Source organism: Arvicanthis niloticus, chromosome 24 (assembly GCF_011762505.2).
Source record: "Arvicanthis niloticus isolate mArvNil1 chromosome 24, mArvNil1.pat.X, whole genome shotgun sequence".
NCBI classification, from domain to species: Eukaryota; Metazoa; Chordata; class Mammalia; order Rodentia; family Muridae; genus Arvicanthis; species Arvicanthis niloticus.
Genome location: NC_133432.1, coordinates 21271688 through 21287292, shown reverse-complemented (window position 1 = coordinate 21287292; position 15605 = coordinate 21271688). Strand labels below are relative to the sequence as shown.

At 44.6% G+C, this 15605-nt stretch overlaps 1 protein-coding gene across 2 annotated transcripts in view; it reads left to right on the top strand.

Moving 5' to 3' along the window:
• The window catches only part of Galnt17 (polypeptide N-acetylgalactosaminyltransferase 17), a 428653-nt gene that overhangs the window by 390609 nt on the left and 22439 nt on the right, over positions 1 to 15605 (top strand). For both annotated transcript variants that reach the window (XM_076923061.1, XM_076923062.1), the window contains exons 7-8: positions 5921 to 6106; positions 11610 to 11747. In XM_076923061.1, coding sequence (XP_076779176.1) covers positions 5921 to 6106; positions 11610 to 11747 — 324 coding nt within the window. The remainder of the gene's footprint in view (positions 1 to 5920; positions 6107 to 11609; positions 11748 to 15605) is intronic.

Genomic DNA, 15605 nt, shown 5'->3' with positions numbered 1-15605 from the left:
CCTCTGTTAAACCTCTCTGAAAACGCCCTCACAGACACACCCAGAAGCTTATCTCCAATTGTCCAAGTTGGCAATGAAGATTAACCAGCGTGCACTCTGTAAAATCAATATGGAAACAGGCTGGAGAGATGGCTCAGGATTTAGGATCACTTGCTCTTACAGAGGACCCAAGTTCTGTAACTTCCATGTTGGACAGCTCACAGTCGCATATAACTGCAGGCCTAGGAGTCCTGACAATCTCTATTGGCCTCTGTGGACAATGCTAATGCTCTCTCTTTCTCTCTCTCTTTCTCTCTCTCTCTCTCTCTCTCTCTCTGCCTCTCTGCCTCTCTCTCTCTCTCTCTCTCTCTCTCTCTCTCTCTCTCTCTCTCTCTCTCACACACACACACACTTAAAAAATAACAAGAGATCAATCTTTAAAAATGGTAAATACCAGCTTCCTTCCACGTCAGGGCATACAGTCTCAAAGCTATGGCCTTCGGTGCTGAAGACAGAATTAAATATAATTCAGTCTCCTCTGGCAGCTAAGCATAGATTATCTATAATTATACTCTAACACCTGCTTTCTAATCCTCAGCAAAATGCATACTAAATCGTGGTAGCAGGATGAGTAATATCTAAAGGTAGGAAAGTGGGTAGAGTGTTATCCCTCACCTGCCTTCTGGAAACTTCCATAGGAAGGTGCCAAAGATGTTCTTGGCCATTCCCTGATGCTTATTTTCACGTGCAGCACTGAGGAACCAGTAAAAGTTGTAAACTCAGTCAGCGGGCTCCTTCATGTCTACATTGTCTGCATAGCAGAGGACCAGATCAGAAAGCTGGTCCTAATATGCATGTATACGATGTTGGGCTCAATAACTAAGGCAAGTTGTTGTAGACTGAGGTTATCAGGAAGGGTTCTGGGAACACAAAGCAATAGAATGCTTAATGTCTATTTAGTTGGAGCTGCTGTAGGAAAGAGAGGACAGTTCTCTTTTGGATGTATGTCTTAGTTACACTTTTGCTACTGTGACAAAATTACCTGGACAGGAGCTGGAGCAATGGCCTAGTGGTTAAGAGCATATACTTCTCTTGCAGAGGGCCTGAGTTCAGTTCTTGGCACCTATGTTAGGTGGCTTGCAATCAATTGTAACTCTGGCTCCAGGGTGACCTGATACCAACTTCTGGCCTCTGCACACATACAGAGACAAATAAATAAATAAATAAATAAATAAATAAATAAATAAATAAATAAGTTTTTGCTTCAAAATACTCTGATAAAAGCAACCTAAGGAAGTATTTTGGCTTTATAATTCGAGGTACATCCCATCATAGTAGGGGAGTCAAAGATGCAAGTCATGTTGCAGCTGCAGTCAAGAAGAAGAAAGCAATGAATGTCTGTGCCAAGGTCAATTTTTCTTTCTTTACTATTCCCTGACTAGGGAATGATCCCGCCCACAGTCAACATGGGTCTTCACACATCACTAAGGCCAACCAGGACAATACCCTAAAAACATTCTCAAAGGCTAGCCTTAATCTATACCAGTGGTTCTCAACCTTCCTAATGCTTCGGCCCTTTAACACAGTCCCTTGTGTTGTGGTACATTATCTTCATTGCTACTCCAAAACTGTAATTTCACTAGGGCTATGAATTGTAATGTAAATATCTGACATGCAAGATATCTGATATTCTACCCCTGTAAAAGGATCTGTTCGACCCCCAATGGAGTCACAACCCACAGATTGAGAACTGTTGATTTAGATGATGCATCACAGGCGTGTCAGGAGGCTTGTCTCCCACGTGATTCTGGATCCCATGAAGGTGGAAATTAAGGTTACTAAGCATCACAGTGTAGATGTGAGTCCTGAGGAACACCCAATGATGTTTTTAGATTTCCATGTCCCAGAATGAAAAAGTTGTAGTAGGAGCATGTGGTCAAAAGTAGAAATGAAGATAACTTGTTATAAAAGGAACCCAGGCCAGTGAGATGCATCTAATTGTAAGGACACTTGCCACCATGCCCAAGGATTTGAGTTCAGTCTCTGGAACTCATATGGTAGAAAGAGAAAACCAATGCCCACAAGGTGTCCTCTGACCTCCACATGCACTGTTGGGCAGGTGTATGCACAGGCATTTACACACACACACAATAAATACATTTTTTGAAGTGATTGTATTCTTGAAGATGAAGGTGGGCTAGCAAAGTGGGAAAAAGGTAGCCACTCACACAGGCTAGTCCAGGAGGCTGGTGACTCATTTCTGTCAAAGGCCTCTCCCATGGGCTTCTCTCAATACTCTGTCCCGTGTAGCCCAGGTGGGGAAGGGCTTGTAGTCTAGGCCATCTGCTTCTTTCATATCCTGAGCTGAATGTTTGATTATATTCTGTTTTCTTTTCATGTGTGTGTGTGTGTGTGTGTGTGTGTGTGTGTGTGTGTGTCTCACAGTGCATGTGGAGGGCAGAGGACAACTTGTAGAATCAAGTTTCTCCCTCTCCCCATGGGCCCAAGGGAATAGAACTTCCCTATCTGCAAGTGCCTTTACCCAGTGAGCCATCTTCCCAGCCCCTCACCCGTTACTCATCCTGCTGCCCATCACATGTTAAGAATCTTGCTGCCACAGTCCCCAGACTCCACCAGAACACAAAGGAAGGCACAGAGCTGAGGTGGGAGCAAGATGTTAGCTGGAAGAGAAGGAGGGAATGGAATAAAGGGATTTGAGGAAAGATGGTGGGAGGTAGGAAGACAAAGCAAAGTGCACTTAAAGATTACGTGGGATGTTTTCTCTAACACGGGAGCTTGGTCATGTATGGCAGTAGAATGCTATTCCACAGGGTGGTACAGATGGAATGGATTTTAAACAGATGATTAAGTTCAGACCAGTATGATTCGCCTCCCTCTGATATGGTTTGTCTTTTAAATACAGAAGCAACAACAATCGGGGGGGGGAATATCTCTTCAATCCCCCCGACTCTGCTCGATGAATCAGGCTGCTTTCAATAATGCCTTTCTTCCCTCCTCAGAGTCCCATGTCACTTGCCAAGGTTCATTTTAATTCCTCAGCCTGTGCTAAGAGAAATGGCTTCCATCGACCCAACTGGCAGTAGAGCCTAGGTGTTTAGGGGTTCTCGCCACTGCGGTACTTAAATTGAGATATGTCTCCAGATCTGCATTCGTAAATCCCGTTTCTGAGAAACTGTAATAAATAAAGTCAAGGATTGAAATTGAATTTTTGTAAAAGGAATTTAGGAGGAAAGCCATGCAGCATCCATCTGATGGTGGAAGAGAAGACACATTTAAACTGGAGTAACGGGGGACAGCTCATCTCCTCACCTGGCACAAAATACCAGAAAAAAATAACCGGGTGTGGGGGGTGTGTGGGGGGGGAGAAGGTGCATGATAAGTGTGCCCTCAGGGGACAAGTGTTACCAAGAAGTCCCACAGAAGAATGGGAGGAAAAAATTAAAATATCTTCTTAGCCAGATATAATCTGATTATGTGGGGTTTTTTTTTAGTTGTAGTTTACAAAAACAAAAAAATCGAAAACCCCCAAACAAACAAAAACAACTAAAATTTACCTATACTTAGAAGACCCAATGGGATTGTTTTGTGTGAGTTCTGCATTGAAAGATCCACCAGTGTTACTTTCAAATGTTGCTGTTATTGGGTTGTTTTGTTGTTGTTGGGCTTTTGTTTTGTTTTTTTCCCAGGACTGGAGGAAGATCCCAGGACCCCCTGCATGTCATATATGTGCTTTACCACTGAGTCACACTCCCACACTGAGAGACTGTAGGCAGGTGCTCTCTACTGAACTACATCCCAGCCCTCCCATTACTTTTTATTTTGGGGCAGAATCACTGAGTTCATACCGAAGCAGGTATGAACTTGCTGTGGTCCGTCAGCCTCCATCCCGCACATAGCTAGGATGACTAAACTGTGCCACCAGGCCCAGCTCACTGCTGCCCAAGTGACATGGAAACCAATTTCAATAGACCCCAGAGTGACTTAATCAGGGGCACAGAAGACATTTGGAAAAGCCACTGCTAAGACTGAAGAAATGCAAACCCGTAAGAGAAGAACGAGAAAGCCCCCTGTGTTGGGCTTCCAAGTTCTTTGGAACCTGATACATCAACAACCGGAGAGACCACCTTTAGGGTAGGCGGAGGGAATGAAGATCCTGGAGAGGAAGTTGGGGTGATCCCCCACTGTCCTCAAAGTCTCAGAATATTGCTGTTAAAGACAATGACATCTTGTGTATCTCACAAATACCAAGAATGTCACCCAGGCTGCACATATGGCTCAGTGCTCACCTAGTATGCTTGGGGACCCAAGTCCCAACCCTAACACCTGCAAAGATAAGGTGCACTTCACAACTGAGATTTTTCAGTGTTAATTAATTCCAGGAATACAGGACCCCCCCCCCCCCAATACGTGCACGCATGTGCACACACACACACACACACACACACACACACACACACACACTGACCTTTCCTCCCTAAGAGTTTGGGTGGATGGGTGTGTAGGTGTGTGCTTGTGTTTATGTGCATGTGTGTGCCTATGGATAAGGAGGCCAGAGGACAACCTCAGGTATCATTCTTCAGCCGTGTCCACCTCCTTTTTGAGATAGTCTCTCACTGGCCTAAAGCTCACCAAGAAAACTATTGCCATTCCCACAAGCACCAAAGCAGCACTGGCTGGCCAGTGAACACCAGGAATTCTTCTGCCTCCACCTCCCAACGCTAGGATTATCAGCTACCAGGCCTGGATATCAGGACTGAACTCACGTATTCATTCTTACACAAATGCTTTACTCAACAAGCAAACCCAGCCCTTAAGTTTATTATTTTTTTTTAAAAAAAGACATACATATTTTTATCTATTTTTATTTATGTGGATGTATGAGCGAATGCCATGTATGTGCAGGTACCCACAGAGGCCTGAAAAGAAGCATACAAACCACATCCTGAAAAAAAAAAAAAGAAAAAGAAAAAATGAGATAGATTATATCAGAGGAAGCACAGACAAATTTTCCTAAAGGCCTCAGCTAATAATGCAAAAGACAAACAGCAGAATTGGAAATTGGACAAGCCAGACACAGTGAGATGTATTAGCTACCTTTTCATTACTGTGACCAAATACCTGAGAAAGGGAACTTTAGGAAGGGAGAATTTATAGTGGCTTGGGGTCAAGGGTACATTCTATCATGGCGGGGAAGGTAAGGCGGCAGGAGCCTGAGGCATCTATCTGGTCACATTGTATCTACAGTCAGGAAGTAGAGAGATGGATGCTGATCCTTGGCCATTTTCTCCTTTGTATTCAGTCCAAGGCTCCAACCTATACAATGATGCTACCCACATTCAGGGCAAGTCTTCCTTCCTCAGTCAACCTAGTCTAGAAGAGCTTTTACAAACATGCCCAAAAGGTTTATCTTCTAGATGATTCTAGATCCATTCAAACTGACAGTCATATTAAACTGTCATAGTTGGCTTACACTGTCAATTTGATACAGTTCATAGCCAAGATGAGATTGGCCTATGGACATCACTGGGTGAGAAGGTTGTCTTGATTATAGGAAGGTCCAGCCCACTGTAGGTGGCACCATTCCCTACTCAGGTTGTGTTGGATTGTATAAGAAAGCTATTTAAGCATGACCATATGAGTATACCAGTAAGTAGTATTCGTCCATGTTTGCTGCTTTCAAGTTCTTGCAAGAGTTTCTGCCCTGACTTCTCTCAGTGACGGATCGTGACCTGGAAGTATAAGACAGATGTATCCTTTACTCCCTTAAATTGCTTTTTGTCACAGTGTTTTATCACAGCAACAGAAAGGAAACTAGGACCCATGCTATCTAGGTTCAACCACTGCTTTGTGGCGTGTGGGAAGGACAATAGCCTCTGGGATATCCTGATCTGCCATACTGATCGAGTTTCTGTGCCTCCAGGTATGGCTCTGTGGTGGCAGCATGGAGGTTCTTCCGTGTTCAAGGGTGGCCCACATTGAGCGGAAGAAGAAACCGTATAACAGCAACATCGGCTTCTACACCAAGAGGAATGCGCTCCGAGTAGCTGAGGTCTGGATGGATGACTACAAGTCGCATGTGTATATAGCGTGGAATCTGCCTCTGGAGGTAGGAACAGGCAGCTTTCCCTGTCATCCTAGAACAATAAATTAGGCTGTATGGCAGGCCACAGACACCTTTAGCCAATGGCTTTTCTCTTGCCAAAGCTCACAGACGTCTAAATGTTAGATACTCTTACTGGGGGCATTCATCAACTTACAAAGATCCACAGATTTTGTTACTGTGTTAATCTAAATCTTCTTATATGAGCGTTGTCTTTCTACTCTGAGCATGCGCTGTGTCCAAAAGGTCCTCGCCCAGGTTTGAGCAACACAGCCATCTTCTGCTCTTGCTGTGTGCCTCCCCGGGGCACAGCTGCCGGTGACAAGTCGTGACTGAAGGTTGTATGAAGGCTGTGACACTTGTTTCCTTTTCTCCCTCATGCATGCTGCTGGGCGCTCCAGGAAAATCTCTGGTTACTCCAGGCTCCCAGCAGGAAGCCCGTGGCTGTGCCCAACTTGATCTGAATCTCACCTCTGTCTCTTGCTACTGAAATCTCCACTGAACACTTTGCTATGCTTTCAGATATCAAGCAGTAAAATGGGGGTGAGGGCAGGTCCTCTTTTCTCGGTTCAGGAGGCTGCCGCAGAGCAGCAGAAATCCAGTTAAATTTCTGCAAGGTTTCAGTGGGTAAAGGATTAAAGTGTAGAAATTATGTCATTGTTGTTATGGATTTCCCACTAGTACCCAGGGTTGAATCTAGGTGCTTGTGTAAGCTAGGAAAGCACCCTTCAGCCCCTCACTGGGCTGAAAGCCCCTCTAAGCAGGTGCTCTACCACTGAGCCATGCCCCCAGCCCCTCACTGGGGGATTCTAGGCAGGTGCTCTAGTGCTCTACCATGCCCGCAGCCCCTCACTGGGGGATTCTAGGCAGGTGCTCTCCCACTGAGCCACACCCCCAGCCCCTCCCTGGGGGATTCTAGGCAGGGGCTCTACCACTGAGCCATGCCCCCAGCCCTTCACTGGGGGATTCTAGGCAGGGGCTCTACCACTGAGCCACGCCCCCAGCCCCTCACTGGGGGATTCTAGGCAGGGGCTCTACCACTGAGCCATGCCCCCAGCCCCTCACTGGGGGATTCTAGGCAGGTGCTCTACCACTGAGCCACGCCCCCAGCCCCTCACTGGGGGATTCTAGGCAGGTGCTCTACCACTGAACCACACCTTCAACCATTGTTTTTCTTTTCATTTTGAGTTTTCTTTTCATTTTGAGACAGAGTCTCACTAAATTGCCCAGGCTGGCTTTGAATTCACTCTCACAGGCCAGGCTAACCTTGAACTTTCGACATTCCTACCGCAGCCTTGCAAGGAGCTAAGGTGACACAGTTGTGATACCAGGCTTGCCTCTGCCTCATTACAGATTTTGAAATACGCCCTCAAGAACTGCTTCTCCCTCCTTTAGTAGTACTGAGTCATCGAACACTATATTCCCTTGCGCATTTTTAATGCACATTCATTTATTTAGTTTATGTAGGGGAGGTGATGCCACAGTGTGCATCAAATGGAGGCCAGAGGACAACTTGTGCTCTCTCCTTCTACCATTCAGGTCCTGATAGAGCCTGGCAGCAAGCCCCTTTACCCACTGAACCATCTTGCCAGCCCCCAGCTTTCACATATTCTCATGCAAAGTTGGATAACCTTTGATGAGCATTTAGTATATCCCAGATACTTGATAAATTTCTCTTTCACAACAGCTCCTTTAATCTCACAACAAACAAGGAGTCTGCCTAGATTTCCTCATCTGTAGGACATTAATTGTTCATACTTACCCTACAGGGCCCCAGTGAGGAACAAATGAGGTACAGAATAGACTTCATCCCACATTGAATACCTGATAAACGCTGGCTTGTTAGGGGCCTACAATGATGTGAATTTTACAGATGAGAAACCTGGTACTTTGGGAGGTTAACAGGTCTTCCTTAAGTCTTACATATAACTCAGGAGTAAGAATGTCAACTCAGGGTTGGAGAGATGGCTCAGTGGTTAAGATTGTTTGCTGCTCTTTCAGAGGACCAGAATTCAGTTTCCAGTGCCCATTTCAGGCAGCTCATAATCACCTCTAACTGCAGCTCCAGGGGACCTGGTGCCCTCTTATGGCCACTATGGGCATTGCACTCATGTGTACACACACACACACACACACACACACATACACACACACACACACTCATACATATACATACACATTAACTAGAAGTACATTTACTTACATAATGTGTATGCATTCAAATCATCAGGGCAGGGATGTGAACTCATAACCCAAGTGAGCCAATGTGACAGTAATTCATGTTCTGTAGAGAAGAATCTAGAATGATGGTTTTATCTGTCATCATCATTATTATTTCCTGTAAGAATGTGGCACTGGCCTGTCACCCCAGCATGTGGGAAGCTGAGGAAGGAAGGTCATGATTTGAGGTCAGCCTGAGCTGTGGAGTGAGATCCTGTCAAAGCAGGGTGGGGGAGGGAGGGGAGAAGGAGAGAAAGCAAGATAGAGGTGAGAGGGAGGAGAAGTATGGAAAAAAGGAGAAAGGAAAGAGAGAGCAAAGAAGGAAGGGAAGGAAGGAGGGAGGGAGGGAGGGAAGGAGGGAGGGAGGGAGGAAAGGAGGGAGGGAATGTGTTGATGAGTATTTGATCACACGTGAAAACCTTTTCTTGTTGTGGTGTGGCTCAGCCCTAGCACATACCTTTAACCCAAGAGCTTATTGTAAACAGGATTAAATAAGGTTGACCTTCCTTCCTCAGCTTCCCACATGCTGGGGTGACAGGCCAGTGCCACACTCTCACCCTAAGCACTAGAATGCACTAAGCATATTCAGCGTGTAGGCACTATGTTTCCCCACTACATACAGACTATGACCCAGTTTCATTTGTAAACTTTCACAGTAAGAGGCCAACAGCAATGGGTAATAAAGTAGGGTGATCCAAACAGGATGCTATGATAAAACTTACTTCAAATTTATGAATTATTTTCTGGAATTTCCCATCTAGAATTTTTGGACTGTGATTGATCATAGGTAAGAGAAACCAAACAACACTGAATCATAGGTCTAGGACTGGTTCCAGATGGCTGGTCCATAATTATGAGTGCTATCCTGCCACACTTTAATATGACCATTTCAGCCAAGTATGCAATCCCTACACTGGAGAGGTGGAAGTACCAGGCTCAAGAGTTCAAGGTCATTCCTAGCTACATGGCCAGTTTGATACCAGCCTGGACTACTTGAGATCCCACCTTTTTTTTTAAAAGGAGGAAGAAAAGATCATTTTTTGGCCAAGAACATTGGCACGAACCTACATTCCCAGCACTAGATGAGATGATGCAGGAAGGGTTGTGGGATCAAGGCAAGCTTATAGTGTGAGGTCCTGTCTCAGAACAACTCCTAGACTAGAAAACTCTGACCACCTCAAGCAACCAGGCCAAGGATAGTCTAACAAAGGGTTAAATACTGTTTGCTAGCTTGCCCTTAAGTATTAATAAGTATGATATTTAAAGAAGGTTTTTCTTTAACACCTCATAAGAACACTTACTGTGAAGGAATGAGGTCCTGCATTTCCCCAGTACTTATGTAAAGCTAGCTGTAGCCATGCATGCTTGTAACCCCAGCATTGCAGGAGGAGACAGGCAGATCCTGGAGCATTTGGCGTCACTGGAACCAGTGGGCTTCAGTTATGGTGAGAGACCATGTCTTAAAACAGGAACAAAAATGTAAGTTTAGAACAAGAGAGCAAGACAACTAATGTTCTCTTGACCCTGCATATGTATTTATGTGCATACACCAGACACACACACACACACACACCATCACCACCACCACACATATATACCTCTACACACATACACACTCAGCCCTACATATATACATATATCACACACATGCAAACATACATGCACATACATATACATTTACATATAGACAGACATATCTCTACATACATATACTCATACTCCTACACACAGAGACCTACATACATGCACATACCTCACACACAAACATACCTCTACACACATACACACAAACATATCCCTACACACACTCCTACACACACCCCTACATATATACACCCCCATATATATATATATATATATATATATATATATATATATATACACACACACATATATATATACACATATACACACATACACATACAAACATACCCCTACACACACACACACACACACATATACACACACTTAAAATCCTTATCTGGCTATTGACAAAAATCTTAAGAGACTAACTCTTCTTGGTGCCCTCCAGTCCCACCTGGCTTCCCCCCCCCCCCCCAGCTTGGCCTGTGTCCTTTGACTCACAATCATCTGGGGCTCAGACCAAGGCTCATATTTCAGATGGTTTATTTCCCCCGTCATCATACAGCAGCCCATTACAGGTTCATTTCAATAAAAGCAGAGTGAATTATTCATCAGAACATCATCACACGGAAAATTATTTTCTCCTCTGCATATAATGAGCTTTGCAGAGTGCCCACAAAGAGGGACGTCACACACAAGTTGAAAGACAAGCCGAAGGAGGCTAGAAACATTTATTTTCTTGTCATCGTAGAATAATTCCTACAATAATTGTCTTGGGTAATTACTATGAAAGAAAAGAATCCCAAAGAGTAGGCTGTTGACACCCTTGTGTCCTGGGGTCCTTAACCCCAGTGGTGATAAAGATGGAGAATTGTCTAGAGATGTCTGTCAAATCTTCCTGCATGCACTCCACGGAGTGAGTATAATCTCTAGCTTATGTTTAAGTGCTTCATCCGGTCTGCTGAAGCTAACCTGAGCACTACGGGGCTCTGGCCTGGGGATGTAGCTTAGCTAGTAAGGTGTATGTCTAGAACACACAAAGCCCCGGGTTCTTTCCTCCATCTCATATAAACTAGGTGTGATGGAACATACGTGTGATCCCAGCACTCAAGAAGTGGAGGTGGGAGGATCAGGGGTTCAAGGTTATCCTCAGCTATAAAGCAAGTTCAAGGCTGGCCTGAGCTACATATGAGCCTATGTAATGGTTGGTCTTAAATGTCAACTTGACACAATCTGGGAAGAGGGTCTTCATGGGGAATTGTTGGCCTGACGGTATGTCTGTGAAGGGTTGTCTTGATCGCTAGTTGATGTGGAAAGGCCCACCCTGGACGTGGACGGCACCGTTCCATGGGCTGTGTCTGAGTGCAGCAAGCAAGCACAAGCAGCTGGCAGCATGGGTGTGTTCACTCTCTTTGCTCTGTGGACATGAAGGGATTGGCTTGAGTCCTTGCTTTGGCTTTCCCACCATAATGGGTAGTAGCATGGAATAGTAAACCAGATCCACCCTTCCCTCCTTCCAAGTGGCCTTTGGTCAAGATGTTTTATTACAGCAACAGAAATGAAGCTAGAACATTCCCGCTCAAACAAACAAACAAATCCCAAAGGCTCCAAATCCCCTAGACGCCCTTCCTAAAAGTGACTCCACCTGCACGAAGCTCTGGCCAGAGGCCCATGCCACCAAAGCCCTTTGTCTCTCTACTTACAGAATCCAGGCATCGATATCGGTGACGTCTCAGAAAGAAAAGCATTAAGGAAAAGTTTGAAGTGTAAGAACTTCCAGTGGTACTTGGACCATGTTTACCCGGAAATGAGAAGATACAACAACACTATCGCATATGGGGAGGTAAGATCGACCCACTTGAGGGATGACATGGCCTTCCTCCCTTCCTCCCCTTAGTGATTCTTGGAGGTATAAGGTTCTCTCGATAGCATGAAGGCATGAAGGCAGGGATGGGATCATGGCTTTGTTATCTGCCCAAGCGATGATAGTTTTGAGATGTTTTGACATTGGGGGCCTCTGGGCCATGTAAGGGAAGACACTGAGCAGGAACTGGGTCATAATAGCCCAGGAGCTGAGGATATGGCTCAGTGGTAGAGCTCTTGCTTAGCATGCTTTGCTCAAGTTCCTGGGTTAAATCCCTATCAAGACACACACATGCGCACGCGCACACACATACATACACATACACACACACACACACACATATACACACACAAAAGAGAGAGAGACAGAGAGAGAGACAGAGAGAGACAGAGAGAGACAGAGAGAGAGACAGAGAGAGAGAGAGAGGAGTCAGGGGGAGACAGGCACAGAGCTGGGTGATGATGCATACCTGTAATCCCAGCTATAGGATTTTCATGGGTTACATGGTAAGCCAGGACAATTTAGATAATATAGCATTACTCCATCTCAAAAAAAAAAAAAAATAGAGCTGGGCAGTGGTGGCACACGTCTTTAATCCCAGCACTTGGGAGACAGAGGCAGGCGGATTTCTGAGTTCAAGGCCAGCCTGGTCTACCGAGTGAGTTCCAGGACAGCCAAGGCTATACAGAGAAACCCTGTCTCGAAAAACAAAACAAAAAAAAAAAAAAAAATAGAGAGGCTAGGGTGAGGCCAGAGCCTCTGTTGCTCATCATTGTAGATGGGCTTTGAATAACTAGTGATATATGAGAGAGAGAGGTGGGGGTGGGGGAGAGAGACAGAGAGATAGAGAGAGACAGGGAGACAGAGAAGAGACAGACACACAGAGAGAGACAGACAGAGAAATTCTCAGATTTTCTGTAGTGAGAGAATCACACTTTCTAAAACATTAAAATGTCTTACCATGATGGTGTATGTCTTTAATCCCAGCACAGGAGGCCAAGATGGGAGAATAAGGAGTTCATGGCCATCCTCAGCTACATAGTGAGTTTGAGGCTAGTGTGAGCTATCCAAGACTATGCCACGATAAACCAACTCAACAAAAAAAATGTCTTCTGAACAAATCTGCTAGACTCTCGTTCTAGCACGTTGTTGCCCGCCATGTGACTCCTCTTAGCTTCTGTTTCTTAGTTTATACAAATGAGAGAAATCTAAGTGCCCACTCCATGGAGATGCGGGCAGAACAGTGAGCCACGTGTGCAGGGTCTATAGATCAGCAGGAGATGTGTGGCAGCCACTGGTGATGTGAACTAACTTCCTTCTCCTCTCCTCTTTAAAATAAAAGGATTTACATCACTGAAGGAAGATCAGTAATGTGAAGAAAAAGTCTGAAAGTGAGCAGGGACTTCTAATCATGTGTATTGCTTAGCTCTATGTAAAAGAGACCATGCTTGGAGAGGAGTCTTCACTTGCTAGTCTCTACTGCTTGCCTGGCATATGTAGGGTCCCTAAAGCTCCATACCCTGCACTGCATAAAACTGGCATCCTAGTGCATGCCTGTAATCAGTTCGAGGTTATCCTTAGCTACATAGTAAGATCAAGGCTATCCTGGGCTACATGAGATCCTGTCTCAAAACCTCTTCCCAACATAAAATGAAGACATGACATAAGTCATAGAGCCCTGGAGATAAATCTGATATCTAAAGGGAGATGGGCTTTCTAAGGTTGAAAAGGCTGTAGGAGGAACAGAGGGGAAAAAACACAATTGATCTGAGCTCGTAAAGAAATATAACCCGCACCTCGAATGTGGAAATGTTCTGCCAAACTGGAAATTTATACATCACAAATCTTACAGATGAATAGTAATTTTTGTGTAGTGAGCCCTACAATTCAATTTAAATAAAATAATTGATTTAAGTAACAAAAAAAATCCCACAAAGAAAAATGGACCAGATGTCTTGATTATTTTTCCTAGTGCTGTGAACAGACACCATGAACAAGGCAACTTATAAAAGAAAGCATTTGCCAGGCAGTGGTGGCGCACGCCTTTAATCCCAGCACTCAGGAGACAAAGGATCTCTGAGTTCGAAGCCAGCCTGGTCTACAGAGTGAGTTTTAAGACAGCTAGGGCTACACAGAGAAACCCTGTCTTGAAAAATGTAACAAAAAAAGGAAAGAGGGAGAGAAGGAAGGAGGGGGAAGGGAGAGAGAGAAAGAGAGAGAGAGAGAGAGAGAGAGAGAGAGAGAGAGAGAGATTGAGAGAGAGATTAAATGGCACAGTTGACAATAGTCATGAAGCAGGTTTGTGAACCTAGCATTCTAGACACCAAGGCAGGAGGATCATGAGTTTGAGGCTAGCCTGGGCTACATAGGAAGCCTCTTTCTGGAGAGAAGGTGTAAGAGAAAATACTAATGCCATGTCATGCCAGGGTTCCTGGGTACAGTGTCAGAGCTTGTCTCTGCACTATACCAAGGGCAGCCATTCCTGCCAATCACAATGTAAACTGGCTATTTGATTGGCCTTGGCAAAACCTAGACATCACAGTTTGATTTCTTGGTCTACAGACAGCAAATTTGCCCTTGTTTTGTAAATAATACCAATATATAAAGGGTGTAGAAAATGTAAAGATGGAAATAAAACCTCCTGTCTTCTCTGTTTGGTAAATTTACCATATGGTATTGTAGTTCAGACAGTCTTTGCATTAAAGCAAATAAATTCACTTGGTAATAAAATTTATTATTATTTAGATTGTTTATTTTATTTTATTTATTTTTGAGAGACAGGATGTCACAGAGTAAAAACAAGCTGTCCAGAAAGTCATTGTTCTGGCATTGAACTCAAGGCAATCCTCCTGCCTCAGATTTTTGAGTGTTGATATTGTACATATAAGTGATTATTTGTAGCAATTTAGACTTGTGTGGTGCTCAAGTGTCTGGATTCATGTATGTGTGTGTGTGGAGGCCAGAGGCCAACGCTGGGTGTCATTCTTCAGATTCTGTACACACACACACACACACACACACACACACACACACACACACACAGAGGAGGGGGCAGGGAGAGGGAGAAGGAGAGGGAGAGACAGAGACACAGAGACACAGAGACACAGGGAGAGACTTAGACAGGGTCAGAGACAGAATGAGAATGTTTCTCATTGGCCTGGAAGTGGGCTAGGCTGGCAGTACAGTGAACCCCAGAGCTCCGCCTGTCTCTCTTTCCTCAGGATTAGGATTACACGCATAAGCCGTCATGTTTAGCTTTTTATGTGGACCCTGGGGTTCAAACTCAAGTCCTCAGGTTTATAAGGCAAATGCCTTGCCTGAGCCATCTCCCCAGCCCAGGCCTGTGGGACTTCTAGAAACTTCTGTTGCACATTGTTCCAAATCCTGTGTTGTTATTTGTTTGCTTGTTTGTTTTAACTATTTTCAATATTTGTTTGTTTTTTGTTTATTTCTGTTTTTCATGCTCTCTGCCAGGAATGATCTTAGAGACTAATCTTAATTTCCTAGAGTTAATTAAAACCAGCATTGGTGTTGGGATCCATTTATGATTTGCTTATACAGCTGCCCTAGCCCTGATCCCACCCTCACCCCACAACCCCCCACTGAGATGACTTTAAACCTGAGATCCATTTGAACCCATGTGTTCCACTTGAACATCCCTTTAAGGCTGGGGAGATGGTTCCCTTGGTAAAGTGATTGCCTGAGTTCCATTTCCAGAACTCATGGAAACAAACAAACAAGAATATAAACAGGGCATGGTGGGGCCTACTTCAAATCCTAGCAGCGCTGGGGAGGCCGAGACAGGAAGATCCATGGGTCTCAATGCTATAGCCTACT